Source organism: Somniosus microcephalus, chromosome 4, assembly GCF_052327205.1.
Source record: "Somniosus microcephalus isolate GS21.2 chromosome 4, FLI_Smic_1.0, whole genome shotgun sequence".
NCBI classification, from domain to species: domain Eukaryota; kingdom Metazoa; phylum Chordata; class Chondrichthyes; order Squaliformes; family Somniosidae; genus Somniosus; species Somniosus microcephalus.
Genome location: NC_140990.1, coordinates 274,329,770 through 274,345,063, shown reverse-complemented (window position 1 = coordinate 274,345,063; position 15,294 = coordinate 274,329,770). Strand labels below are relative to the sequence as shown.

The window sequence follows — 15,294 nt, the reverse complement described above, 5'->3', positions numbered from 1 at the left end:
TTTTCTGATTTGCAGAAAAGGCTTAATAACTGCAGAATTCAGCACATGGTAGAAAACATTAGACTCTGTACCAGATACCTTTTCAGTATATAAATTTGATCTTAGATGTAACAAAATTCCTACGTTTAGTGTCTGCTTGGAATTTTATGGACATCTGCAATGGTTAAAAAACTGAATGCAACTGGAGCAAGATTTATAAGATGCCCAGTAGCCAATTAAACCTCACAGTTTCAGTACAGTTATACTGTGAAAGCTGTGGTATATTAATGCATTGGCTCCCAGGCTTTGCCTTAAGAGCTGCTGATAAGTGCTTTTTTAAATAAGTGTCGACTTGGTGCTCATGCCCAGATCTGTTCTTAGGGAATATATGTGGCCCACAGTTAGGATAGCAAACAGCCCACACCACAGGTATATTTCACACAGGATCTGGGGGAAATTGCTTAAAATGTAACTTCAAAATGCATAGCCATTTTCCCCCTATTTTTATTGACCCCTCTTTTCAATCAAAAAAGAGGCATTTAGTATCTTCAAGCCAAGCAAAAAACCCAAGAAGGCATTTAAAAATTAATCCTTCATATGAATTTTTTTTGTTCTTTTTCTCACAGCTCCACAAAAATTTTCCCTATTCCAGTCTATTTTTAGATAATTAAAATCACATATAATTATCATTCTATTGTTGATCTTCCCTACCTCTTCTCTTCCTGCTTAATTATTTTACTCACACTTTCACTCGCCTCCTGTACCTGATGTATTATAGTGTTGCCAATGATCCGGCATGTGATGACCATCAATACTACATTGTCTTTCTCCCTATTTTCTAGGTCCATCAGATGCCAGGCGGTGTGAAGAAGAAAGCCTTTATAACTATACATGGTCACTCACTCTTAGCATACCAAGCACCAGCTAAGGAATAATCATACCATATGATTTAATAAATTTGTGGGGACTGCACTTGAGGATTCACTGAATACAAATAAGCAGGAGCTGGTGGAAGTGGCAAGTAAGGCCAAGGGAAGAGATATCTGGAGGGTCCTAGCATCCTAGTTCTATTAAAGGGGACAAAGATCGAGACTTTGGGGGCCCCCAAGACATGTTGAAGTATGGTGGAAGGCACTACCTACTTGGGTGGGGTTCTTACCATGGCATAGACATGTTGCAGCCAGTAATGGGGTGTGTTGTCACTTCAAGCCCTTTGCAACTGAGCCCCTCCTGCAGGAGTCTGTGACACCAGTAACAGTATCTGGAACCATGCAGGCCCTGGCTCAAACTCTTCCTCTGCCTTGGAAAAGCTGAGAGACCACCTGAATATGAACTTCACTCAGATCAGTGATCTCCCCGAACCTGCTCTTCTGCTTATCAGTAGAAATGTTGAGCTGCAGCTTAGTAGCAGGGGCAGTTGTGCAATGGGAATGGTGCCAACTATCATGATAACAACACCTCTGCACCCTTGTGACCACTTCAACCAATGCTTGTCTCAGTGGCAGAAAGCAAGCTGAGCCAGTTGCTGCAGCCCTTTGCAGCCCGGACTTGTAGAGATTGCTGACAACAAACATTTCAAGACCCCTTGATTGAACCACAACAGTGTACCATCTCCCATGTTGCAGCCCATGAGCATCTATCTCATAGGAGCACTAGAATAGGTAAAGGGAGCACTTTGGTCTGCCACAAGAGTCTCAGATTGTAGTCGTTCTGTACACCGATGAACCAATAATGCTGTTTGAAGGCTTTGTGTGCAGTGATTGTTCTTGTAATGGCTGGCGATCTTGGAATGTGAGGTGATATATCAAACAATTTTAGTAGTTGGACTGATGTTATTGCTGGTAGTGAGGAAGTACACATGTTAGAAATTATTGTCAATGCAGGGGAGCTGGAATTGTTCAGATGAAGCTCTCTTCAACACACTGCTGTTGAACAGTTCTGGTGGCAGATAACTGCTGGACTGCATTCACTTCCTTGGCAATGCGCCAAAGTCATTGGTGTCCTTTGTCTCATCGTGCAGAAGACCCTCCTGAATTGGTAGTTCCATGTGCAGTCCTCACTGCATAGAAAAGTTATGCATGCAAGCAGAACACCACAATCATATGGGATAAAATCTGTGAAATGTTTTGGAGGAATCCATTAAAGCTGTCCAGGCATCTGAATCGTTGCTTCAGAGCTCCAATGGTCTGTTAGTAAAGGCTGTAGATGAACAGAGATTCACTGCAGAGCTTTCGTCTTTAAGAGGTGTTATAAGCCATGTGTTTAAGGGATAGTCCCATCTCCAAGAAGCTAGCCTTTAACTTGCTGTGCAGGGTCAAACAGTTGACTGACATAATATAAATGCATCATGGTAGTTGTCAGGAAAGTGGGCACAGACCTGCAAGATGTGCTGCCGGTCATCACACATCAGTTGAGCATAGATTAGGCAGTAACTTTTTCAATTCACGAAGGCAGCAGCATTGTGGATGGGAGCAAACGGTGACATGCATGCAGCCAATTATGCCTTGGAAGAATCCTACAATCTTAGCAAACTCCACAGCAATATCCTGCTACTTCTTGATGTCCATAGGGAAATTGATGAATTCTGTTTTCTTTAACAAATAAGACATCAGTCATCTATTTGATACAAGCATGGATTGCAGATTAGCTGAGGTTGCTGAATTCCATGTTGCAGCCTGGAAGGAGCTGGAGACAACAAAGTTCAGGGCCACAGTACGATAGCAAAATACTGCGGATGCTGGAAATCTGAAATAACAACAGAAAAAGCTGGAAAAACTCAGCAGGCCAGGCAACATCCGTGGAGAGAGAAACAGAGTTAACGTTTCAGGTCAAAACCCTTCTTCAGAACTGAGAAAAAAAAAGCGAGGTGAGGCCTTGGGCCTTGAGCTAGACATTTCAGGAGTATCAAACACTTAGCACAGTAGTCACTATGGAAATACAGAGGGAGTACAGTTCTGAAGAAGGGTTTCGACCTGAAACGTTAACTCTGTTTCTCTCTCCACGGATGTTGCCTGGCCTGCTGAGTTTTTCCAGCTTTTTCTGTTGTTATTTCAGGGCCACAGTAACCTTGAATACAACAGGCAGTGCTGTACTTGCTCTGGCAATTGGCTGCAGGTCTTCTTGCAGAATGGAACAGCTCTGTCACTGGCCCCCTGGAGAAACAAAGCCTTCTTATAAATTGTTCTTCAGAGAACTGTGGTAGGTTCTCTGGACCTATAATTCTGCTGGGAGTTTCTCTGAGCATGCCTCAATCTTTCTGCTTTCCTTCCAGCTGCAGCTCTTTACTCCTTCCTCCTCTTTCAGAGTAGGATTCCTAGAAGTACCCCCATGAAAATAAAAGTCTGAAAACTTGAATGGCAAAAGCCCCAACACAGTCTAGAGCCTGCAATAGTAAATTATAAACTTGTACAAAATGTCAGGAAAAAAGTTACCCATAAGCTAGTGTCAGAAAATATAGTAGGTGAGGAACCCTTTAAAATGCATTTGAAATGGTCACCTGAGATTTTCTACTATTCATGACTTGTGGGCGGAACAAAGGAAGTGGCATTAGTGGGATGGTTAGGTCAGAAAATCACATTGGCATCTCAGTCATATCACACACACCAATTTGCATGCATTCCTGAGGTTCTCATCTGTTTAAGCTGTGAGCTCTGGCTACCAGGAAATCCACCATCCCCTCCTTAAAAAAATAGGGCGATATCTGGAACCAGCGTCAACTCAGCAGGACCAAATCACATATCATTTTCCAACTGCTGCCAACCCCCTTTTCAAGCACAAACATGGCAGTATGGAGACAAAAATCACCCCCAAAATGTTTTGAGAACTGAATTGAACGTAGCTACACTGAAAAGTTATTGGGGCAGATTTTCCTGTTGCTGTGCCTCAGCATACTGGATCATGTATAGGCACAATGCCTGGAGGAAAATCAGACTGCATGCCAGTAAAGGAGCTCACCTGATTTTCCATCCACTTAAATTAATGGAAGGTAAATCAGCAGGGCTCCCTCATCAACATGCATTCCTCTCCACCTGATTTTTTCGATGAAATGCACCCGAGTGATCCAATGGGCTCGATTTTGCCATTGGTGGCGGGTTGGGTGCGGGTCAGGTGGTTGGCGGGTCCCGCTCCCACCTCTGCTGTGAGGTGGGATAAATTTGCGATTTTGCCTTAATTGGGCAATTGATTCCCTGCGTGTGCGCTCCCCTGGTCCAATTAGTCTTTTGGGTCTGAAACTCGCCTCTGCTGACGTCATTTATCCAGCTGCTTTTAAGGGCTCCTTGGTTCATTTTCTCCCTCTGTACTTCCAGAGTGACTACTGTGCTAAGTGTTTGATACTCCTGAAATGTCTAGCTCAAGGCCCAAGGCCTCACCTCGCTTCGATGATGACTGCCTCCATGCTCTGGTGGAGGGAGCCAGAGCTCAAAAGGAGGTGCTCTTTCCTTCCACTGGGAGAAAAAAATCTCCCCAGCAGACCAAAGCTGTGTGGCTGCAACTGGCTCAGGAGGTCAGCTCCAGATCATTTTGCAGCAGAACCTGGCTGCAGTGCCGAAAGAGGTTCAATGACCTTGTCCGCACAGGAAAAGTGAGTATACCATCACCTTTACCCTCATTCTGCTCCCCATCTCCTATCAGCATCAGCACTCTGCATTGTCAACCTACTCCAACACATCCCACTTTACCCTTACATCCCTTGCACCCTTAACCATCCCTCTCTCTCTATGTACACAATCACTTCACTATTCGACTATGCTGCCCTCACACTCGCTATCACTGTGATGCAATGACAACAACCAACAACACACAGGAAGGGCCCTTGGTATTGGGGCCTCACTCCATCTTTGTCTCCTTCTAAGCATCTATGCTATGGATTCTCTACACTCATTTCATCATTCTCACTCAAACTCCACTTGTGTCCCTCATACTAGAAAAAGAGAGCCCACAATAAGAGGGAAAGGGCAAAGACAGGAGAAGGGCCACCCTAGAGATCGTTGGAGCCGAGGAGGATCTGGAATTGGGGGATGGACGGACGGGCGCATCAGAGCAAGCTGGTGACAAAATAGCTTTGCATCTCTCTCATTTACATTGCATGAGTGACTGATAAGGCTTCTGATGCTCATACAGATTGACTTATGATCATCTGCACAAGTCCATGCGCATGCTACGTTAATATTACATGTCTAACTCATGCCTTTACTCCCCCACAGGACCATCGACAGCCCCCCTCCCTACTGTCCAGGAGGAAGAAGCGGAGCCAGAGGACTCCTCAGAGGAGCCTGCAACCTCTGAGGGCGCAGCGTGAGAGCAGGATTAAGTGCAGAAACGCACACCTCGGTGGGACCTTCGCGAGATAGAGTAGTGTTGTCACCTGGTGTATCACAGCTCACAAGTGAGCATCAGCAGATGGTGGAGACAGGGACAGCAGTGGAGAATCCTCTTCGGAGGCCGCAGGGCGCTCCCAGCTTTGATCAGCCCTCAGTCAGAGCCCCACCAGAGTCCTCACCCAACTGAGATGGGCGTCTCAGCCCCTGCACAGACGCAGGAGCAGACTGTTGCCGAGCCCTCACAGGCTCGCAAACCCAGAGGACGCTCGCCAAAGGTGTCGAAGCAGGAGCAGCATGAAAGTGATCAAGGTGCCTCCACATCTGCTGAAGCCACAGGGGAGACACCACATAGAAGCACGTGTAAGAGGAAGATAAAGCACAATTAGTCACAAGGGTAGTCACTTGGGTGTTCTGTTCTGTTGTCTTTTGTTTTCTTTAATATTTGACATTGTCATCCTTTTATGAATGGATTAAACAGAAGTGATGGCAAACAGTTGAAGTTTTGGCCTATGTGATCTCAGAAATGGAAGTTCCACATTGAGGGCTCAGGGCGACTTGCATTTGTAATGATGGTGGTCAGAGTGATAGGAACCCACAGGTTCTTGTACATTGTGTATGGGCTGTTAAGAAGGTGCCAGCCACATTTGTTTGATTCGTCTGCTTAAGCGAATCTGGCAAAGATTAGTGCATCCCTTGCATCAGGGCAGCAATGTGCTCGCATGCTGCTGGAACTGGTGCATTTGCCTCCGCAAGGTCTTCCTCCTCCTCCTCCTCTTCATCTGAGGAGGCTATGCGCTGAGCCACTTGTTCCTCAGGCAGTGGTAAGCCACGATGCTGTGTGATGTTGTGCAGTGCACAGCAGACCACGATGATTCTGGAGATCCTGGCTGTTGAATACTGTAGGACGCCACCTGATCTATCAAGGCATCTGAATCTCATCTTCAGCAAACCGATGGTTTACTCGATAATGGATCTGGTCGAAATGTGGCTGGCATTGTAGCACTCCTCAGCTTCGTTCAATGGCCTCCTCAACGGCGTCATCAGCCACGTCTCCAAGTAGCCACCCGGAAAGTTGGTTTGGCGAATTGAAGAGCGGAGGCACACTAGACTGGCGCAGGATGAACGAGTCATGACAACTGCCAGGGTACTTCGCGCAAACATGCAAAATGTCCTTCCCGTGGTTACACACCAGCTGCACGTTAAGGGATTGGAAGCCCTAGTGGTTGACAAAAACAGCTGGGTTGTGATGGGGTGCCCTAAGGGCCACATGTGTGCAGTCTACGACGCCCTGCACCCTTGACAAGTCTGCCATATTTGCAAAGCCAACCGCACGCACGGTTACACTTACTTGATCCATGGAGAAATGTATGTAATTGTGCGCCTTGAGGGCATCGGTTACCTGCGTGATGCAAGTGTGTGCAGACGACTGGGAGATGCCGCTGATGTCTGCTGATGATCCTTGGAGGGACCCTGAAGCAAAAAAATTGAGGGCGGTGGTAACTTTGACAGCCACTGGTTAGGGGTGTCCACCCGCTCCTCTGGGCTCCAGGTGTTCGTACAGCATTGCGCAGATGTCACCGGCTACCTCTTGCGAAAGTCCCAGCCTCCTTTGGCACTGCTGCTCAGTCATGTTGAGGAAGGTCATCCTCAGCCTGTAAACCCTGTGTTGGGGTTATCTCCTGCGGCGACGTGCATCCCTGCGCTGACGCCTTCTGCCCTGTGCAGCATCAGGTGGGTGAGGAGGAGGTTGGCACTCCTGCTGTTGGTGCTGCTGTTGTGCCTGGTTCAGCTGCTGCCGCGGCTGCTCTTCCTCTGAATCTGAGGACCAGGATGACAGAGTATAAATGGTTTCCATGCTGCTGGTAGATATCTCAGTTGAGGAAGTACTCAGTCAATGTGGGGAGAGGGTTTTCCCAGGAGGTCACAGTGGAGATGGATCTCAGCTTCACCACTTCCAAGATCAGTAGACCTGCAAAAAGTTTTCCAAGACCTGAAAAAACAAAGTTCTGCCACCTGCAACTGCACCTTGTTGAGAGCTCCGTATTTATGCTGGAGCTGCAGCTGTCAAGAAGGCAGCCACTTGTGAACCCGACACAATTAGCTGGCGTGGTTTGGGAACAATGTGGAACACGCTGAAAATCTGGTAAAACTTAAAAGGGCAGCGAAAATAGGATTACACAGGCAGTTAACAACCAGTTAACTGCCTTAAGGGCCTATCCTGCCGCTTGGTGGTGGGGCCGAACAGGAGTCTGCAAGCCCGCCTTTGGCAAAGTTGCACGGAGGCGGGTTGACAGCGGGATCGGAACCCGCTGGCATTTTTAGCCATTTTACCACCTGACCCGCCTCCAAAATGCTGGTAAAATCGAGCCCAATATGTCCAAACACATGAACAGGAAAATCTGCCTCATTTGTTTTTGTCTAACTAGGCTGTTCTTTTCCAATGCAGATGTTATGAGATGCTGAAGTATAATGAAAGTGTTGACAAACCTTCCATAGTATTTGTGAGAATACTGGCCACACTTAAAGCTCTCTGCCTTTGTATAGGATCATCCAGAAAATCCATAGAAACTTGATGAGATCCCGATCTCCTCTTCTTAAAGTCTGTTTCTGTGTTAGTGCCCTGCAAATGACACATACCTCAATTATTCAGTTTTATCTCAATCTGCTCACTTTCAAATATATTACTGAAAAACTGTGGTAAAATTTAAATAAAAATTATTAAAATAACTTGCAAATTTATGGTACATTTCCCTTTTATTTGTTCGACAAAACATATTTATTTTTTAGAAAGGCACTGGACTGGATTTTCTGCTGAAGTGGCAGTGTTACTACCTGTATCATTGTTAACCTCTCAGTAGCAGTAACAAGAGATATACCACCAGGTTTAATTTTCTTATCTCTCTAGCACTGCCAGAGACTCAGGCCGCGATTTTCCCTACCAAGGCGGCTGACGTTGGTGGCAGGTCTCGGCCCCACTGTTGGCTCCATCCCAGCGTCCGACATGACTTTCCCCTGATTGGGCTTGTTAATCCCACCCAGCGCGTTTCCTGGCCAATTGAAGGAAGCGGGTCAGATGACGTCATTTATGACGTGTCATCAGCTGGTTTCCTTAAAAGGGACCATGCGCAAATTTACTTTGATAATTTGTGCTGTCAGTGTTCTACAGCATTGAGGTACTGCAAACACTGACAAGCATTGCACAAAGGTGCACAGCTGCACCCAGGCTCTCCCATGACTCCCTCCATATGCTTATGTAGGGAGTCACAGCACGCATGGAGGTTCTCTTCCCTTCCAATGGGCGGACGAGACCTCCCCAGGAGATCAACACAGCCTGGTTGCACATTGCGGAGGAGGTCACAAGCAGGGATGTCGTCAGGAGGACCAGGCTGCAGTGGCGCAAACCTTTCAATGATCTCAGTAGATCACGAAACATTACTGCAATGTCAGGGCGAGGCTGGTTCTGGACCCAAGTGCAGACAGACGAGGCGAGAAGCAGGTATGCAGTCTTAAATAAAAGTACTTTACTAGAATCACACAGGTAAACAGTTACAAACATAAGAGCTCAAGACAAGCTACCACTAGGCAAATGGCTTGTCAAGACTGAGCACAGAGGGAAGAAACCACAGAACTTAAATACAAGCAAAAACAGGTGAAACCAATAAACCTGATAAAAGGCAGTTAAGTAATAAACACAAGAGAAACTAGTAACAATTAGCAAAGGGAAAAAAACAAGTGAAGGTGCCATCTAGGGGTTACTGAGGGAACTAACCGGCACCCTCACAGGACCCCCTCCCCTAGGAACGGCTCCTGACGTTCCTCCTGGACGATCAGGGTGGCGACAGCGAAAATCCCTGATGAGTTCAGGATCCAAAATGTCCTGGGCCGGAACCCAGGAACGCTCTTCAGGACCATAACCCTCCCAGTCGACCAGGTATTGAATGCTCCTCCTAACCCGGCGACTATCAAGGAGGCGACGGACAGTGTAGGCTTGCTGACCGTCAATCATGCGGGGCGTGGGGGGCAGAGGTCTGGAAGCAGGGACCAAGGGACTGGTAAGTACCGGCTTGAGGTGAGAGACGTGGAACGTGGGATGTATCTTCATCGACCGAGGAAGGAGGAGCCGGTAGGCCACAGGGTTTACTTTTTCCAAAATCCTAAAAGGTCCGATGAACCGGGGAGTCAACTTGCGGGACTCCACATGGAGCGGAAGATTCCGGGTAGACAGCCAGACCTTGTGTCCGGTCCGGAACCGAGGATCTGGGCGGCGGTGTCGGTCAGCCTGCACTTTCTGCCCAGAAGAAGCGAGCTGCAAGGCAGATCGGACCCTCCTCCAGGTACGGCGGCAGCGTTGGATGAACCCCTGGGCAGCCGGGACTCCTACCTCTCTCTCCTGTTCAGGGAAGAGTGGCGGTTGGAAGCCATATTGACATTCGAAAGGTGAGAGGCCAGTGGAGGAGCTCTGAAGGGTATTGTGCGCGTACTCCGCCCAGACCAGATACTTGCTCCAGGTGGAAGGATTGGAGGACACAAAGCTTCTTAGCACCCTCTCCAGATCTTGGTTGGTTCTCTCAGTCTGGCCGTTAGACTGTGGGTGGAACCCAGAGGAGAGACTGACGGAAGCGCCCAGGAGGGAACAAAAAGCCTTCCAGAACCTGGATGAGAACTGGGGACCACGGTCAGAGGCGACATCCAGGGGCAAGCCATGGAGGCGGAAGACATGCTGGACAACCAGTTGGGCAGTCTCTCTGGCAGAGGGAAGCTTGACAAGAGGGACGAAGTGAGCAGCCTTGGAAAAGCGATCGACCACAACTAGGATGGTAGTGAATCCCTCAGATGGAGGTAGCCCGGTGATGAAATCCAGGGCGATATGAGACCAGGGATGGCTGGGGATGGGCAAGGGATGCAGGAGACCAAGCGGAGGTTGTTGGGATGTCTTGTTCTGGGCACAGGCGGAACAAGCGGAGACAAAGGCCCGAGTGTCGGCTTCAATAGAGGGCCACCAGAACCTCCTCTTAAGGAACTCGACTCCAATATCCGAGGCATCCACCTCTACGATAAAGGGCAGGGTGGGGTCAGGGTGTACCAGAATGGGAGCAGAGGTGAAGCGTTGTTTGAGCTCCTGGAAGGCCCGTTCCGCTTCAGAAGACCAACTGAACCGTAAAGACGAGCCCTTGGTCAATACGGAGAGGGAGGCGGCAAGGGAGCTGAAGTTGCGGATGAAGCGTCTGTAAAAGTTGGCGAATCCCAGGAACCGCTGAACCTGCTTAACCGACGTGGGACGCGGCCAGTTCAAGACGACTTGAACCTTGCTAGGATCCATCTGGATGCGCACAAGGGTGGCATCGAATGTAACCTGTAGCGAGGGCTTCCTTGATGTATTCTTCCATGGAAACATTCTCAGGGCCAGAGAGAGAGTAGAGCCGACCCTGAGGGGGGCTAGTGCCAGGCAGGAGATCAATGGCACAGTCGTAGGACTGGTGTGAGGGGAGTGTGGTGGACCGCCTCTTACTAAACACAGCATGGAGGTCCGAATATTCAGGGGGCACATGAGCAAGGTCCAGCTGATCAGTTGGCTCGGGAGAGGAAGGACGGGGCAGACTAGGGAAGACCTATTAGGCCGATTAGGCACTCTGCAGCCTTCCGGACTCAATATCGAGTTCAACAATTTCAGATCATAACCTCGGCCCCTATTACATTTTTTCTTGTAATTTTTCCACTCCTTTCCCCCCCCCCCCCCTTCCTTTTGTTTCTCTCTCACACCTGGCAGCTATCTCTTGCCCTGCCAGTACACTTTACACCTTATCTCAGCCTATTACCATCTCGTCTAGCTTCTAATACCTTTTATTGTCTCTTTCACTTCTTTTGTTTTTTTCACTTCTTTTGTCCGATCGCAGCCCTGCCTTCGATCTATTTTCTTTTCTTTCCAGTTTTGAAGAAGGGTTCGACCCGAAATGTCAACTCAAATTTCTCTCCACGGATGTTGCCTGACCTGCTGAGTTTTTCCAGCATTTTCTGTTGTTATTTAAGACCTTAAGACAGTTGGCTAGACATGAAGGACCCCACTCCAGCACAGTCCCGGTAGTCCAGTCAATGTGAGGGTTGTGAAGAGAGAGCCACGGATGTCCAAGAACGAGAGGGAGCTCAGGTGAATCGATAAGGTGAAACTGCAGCAACTCTTGATGTCTCTCCCCTACTTGGACATGTAATACTCCGGTGATATGATGAATACGCCCAGAACCAAGGGGCCTGCCGTCGAGGGCGATGACTTGTAAAGGCTTGTCAAGGCAGGAGAAAGGAATTTTCAGGCTGCGCACAAGGGTGGCATCGATAAAACAGCCAGCGGCCCTGGAGTCAACAAACGCCTGGAGGTTGTACTGTTGTCCCTCCCAAGAGAGACGAGCGGGAAGCAGGGTTTGGAAGACAGAAGGGGTAGGAGAAGGGATTTGATCTGTCAGTATTTTCCCAATCCTCCTGGCTTTTTCCTGAAGCTCAGGGCATGTGGCTCTGAGATGGCCAGACAGGCCACAGTAAAGACAACGCCCCTCTCTCAATCTCCTCTGTCTCTCAAACTGGGAGAGCCGAGTTCTGCCGAGTTGCATAGGTTCCTCTTCGGTGCTAACAGGTGGACTCGGGGGTACTTGGAAACTCTTGGTCAGATTTGAAACACCGGAAGATCTCACCTCTGTGGAAGTAGTGAATCTCCTCTCTCTACCATGCTCCCGGAGGCGGTTATCCACTCTGATGGCAAGGGTGATGAGCGTGTCAAGGTCCTCCGGAACCTCTCTGGACGCTAGTTCATCTTTGATAGATTCAGAAAGGCCATGAAGAAACGTGGAAAGAAGGGCCTCAGTGTTCCAGCGGCTTTCCGCAGCGAGTGTGCGGAACTCAATGGCGAAGTCGGCTACGCTGCAGTTGCCCTGGCAGAGATTCAAAAGTCTCTTAGCTGCCTCCCGTCCACTCACAGGATGGTCAAAGACTTTGCTCATCTCTTCGGCGAAAAGGAGAATGTCCGAGCAGACGAAAGATTGCTGCTCCCAGATAGCGGTAGCCCAGGTGAGAGCTTTTCCCAAGAGTAGTGATATGAACGCTACCTTAGAGCGGGGTGATAGGAGCATGGAGGGTTGGAGTTCAAAAACTAGGAAGCACTGGGTCAAGAAGCCGCGACACTTGCCCGGATGACCGTCATAGCGCTCTGGCGCGGGTAGGCGAGGCTCTCGGTGAGTCTGGAGGTCGGCGACTGGTGGGGTAGTACCCAAAGGAACTGACTAAGGAGGAACATCCTGAGCAGAAGCCACAGCGGCTGGGTGTTGAATGGTCTGAGTCCATGTATTTACCTTGTCCGAAATGCTTTGGAGAAGTTGCTCAAGGCGGCCGAGGAAAACACCTTGATGGGAGAGAATAGAACGAAATTCCTCCATCACTGCTGGGTCCATACTGGCTCAGTCTTGCTGTCAGGGCGAGGCTGGTTCTGGACCCAAGTGCAGACAGACGAGGCGAGAAGCAGGTATGCAGTCTTAAATAAAAGTACTTTACTAGAATCACACAGGTAAACAGTTACAAACATAGGAGCTCAAGACAAGCTACCACTAGGCAAACGGCTTGTCAAGACTGAGCACAGAGGGAAGAAACCACAGAACTTAAATACAAGCAAAAACAGGTGAAACCAATAAACCTGATAAAAGGCAGTTAAGTAATAAACACAGGAGAAACTAGTAACAATTAGCAAAAGGAAAAAAACAAGTGAAGGTGCCATCTAGGGGTTACTAAGGGAACTAACCGGCACCCTCACATGCAAAGCCACACTCAACCTCATCCTGCTGTGCCACTCATCACATCCCCATCATTCTGCCTTCCCTACCCTACTCCTGCACATCCTTCTCACACCAACTTACCTTGCACCTCCAACCATCTCTCTCTATCTACATTATCACTCTCCATCTAACTAGCCACCCCTCACACTCACCCTCATCCTACTGCAAGCATACCAACTAACAACACACAAGGGTAGGCACTTGGGTGTTTTAACCAATGTTCACGTGAAGTTTCTGGTAATTTGTGGTCAAACATTGAAACCTTTATTTTCAACACTTTGCGTCTTGGACAGATTTGTGTGCACCTTTGGAAGTGGCTTAGTGAGTTGCAGTGAATGGTGAGGCATAATGGTACCCCCCACAATGGTGATGAGTGTGACAGGAATGGCTTGGGCATTGTGGGGATGCTTTATGGTGATGGTGTGGGGTGGTGCCAACCTGGCACATCATGTGGCAGCCAGGGTGTACAGCATCAAATGAAGTAAATCTAGACATGGTGAGGCCATCCCTGGCCTCCCAGGCAGCAATGTGGTCGGGTGCTGATACCCTCTCTCCTGTGCAGCATCAGGTGATTGTGGAGAAGGTTGGTGTGGTTGTTGGTGCTGCTGGTGTTGGGGCTGATCATGGTCAGATTCTGAGGACTCGACATCGGGAAATGCAGGTGTGTGCATTTTGACAGCGGGTTCCCGACCCACTGTCAATCATTTTAAATTTCACAGCTGACCCACCACCAATTGGGTCCACTGAGCGCCAGCAAAATCACGGCCACTGTGAGGGGAAGGGGTTATCCAGTCTGAAAGAGTGAAGTTGGTGGAAGTGCTGAGCTGTCAGCTGATTTCTACTTCTTGTGCTGTTGACACCAGCAGTGAGAATAAAACCAGTTAAAGGCTACTCTTCTTCTTGCTTTATTTTTATGTGAGTGTGTGTTTTCCAGAAGACAACTGGAATCTTATGCTAACCAAATTAGTAACAATACTGTGGAGGAGGAATTTCTGGAGTGTATACGGGATGGTTTCCTGGACCAATATGTCGAGGAACCAACTAGGGATCAGGCCATCTTAGACTGGGTATTATGCAATGAGAAAGGATTAATTAGCAATCTTGTTCTGCGAGGCCCCTTGGGTTGGAGCAATCATAATATGATAGAATTCTTCATTGAGATGGAGAGTGAAGTAGTTGATTCAGAGACTAAGGTCCTGAATTTAAATAAAGGGAACTATGATGGTATGAGACGCGAGTTGGGTAGGATTGATTGGGTAATGTCACTCAAAGGGTTGACGGTGGATAGGCAATGGCAAACATTCAAAGATCGCATGGATGAACTACAGAATTTGTTTATCCCAGTTTGGCATAAAAATAAATCAAAAAAGGTGACTCAACCGTGGCTAACAAGGAAAATTTGGGATAACATAAGATCCAAAGAGAGGACATATAAATTGGCCAAAAAAAGCAGCAAACCTGAGGATTGGGAGCAGTTTAGGATTCAGCAAAGGAGGACAAAGGGATTAATTAAGAGGGGGAAAATAGATTATGAAAGTAACCTTCAGGGAACATAAAAACTGACTGTAAAAGCTTTTATAGATATGTGAAGAGAAAAAGATTGGTGAAGTCAAGCGTAGGTCCCTTACAGTCCGATTCAGGGGAATTTATAATGGGGAACAAAGAAATGGAAGACCAATTAAATACATATTTTGGTTCTGTCTTCACAAAGGAGGACACAAATAACCTCCCAGAGATGTCGGGGAACATAGGGACTAATGAGAGGGAGGAACTGAAAGAAATCAGTATTTGCAGGGAAATGATGTTGGGGAAGTTGACGGGATTGAAGGCCAATAAATCCCCAGGGCCTGATAATCTACATTCTAGGGTACTTAAGGAAGTGGCCCTGGAGATAGTAGATGCATTGCTGGTCATCTTCCAGAACTCGATAGACTCTGGAATTGGAGGGTAGCTAATGTTACCCCACTATTCAAAAAAGGTGGTAGAGAAAAAGCAGGGATTATAGCCTGACATCGGTAGTGGGGAAAATGCTAGAGTCCATTATAAAAGATGTAATCGCAGAGCACTTAAGAGTCATAGAGTTATACAGCACAGAAAGAGGCCCTTTGGCCCATCGCGTCCGCGCCGGCCATCAAGCCCTGTCTAATCTAATCCCATTTTCCAGCATTTGGTCCGTAGCCTTG

The 15,294-nt window shown here is 48.0% G+C and overlaps 1 protein-coding gene across 3 annotated transcripts in view; it reads right to left on the bottom strand.

Annotated features, from left to right (window-relative positions):
- Nucleotides 1-15,294, bottom strand: part of scn1laa (sodium channel, voltage-gated, type I-like, alpha) — a 199,902-nt gene that overhangs the window by 123,994 nt on the left and 60,614 nt on the right. For all 3 annotated transcript variants that reach the window (XM_085986444.1, XM_085986442.1, XM_085986443.1), the window contains exon 12: nucleotides 7,788-7,920. In XM_085986444.1, coding sequence (XP_085842570.1) covers nucleotides 7,788-7,920 — 133 coding nt within the window. The remainder of the gene's footprint in view (nucleotides 1-7,787; nucleotides 7,921-15,294) is intronic.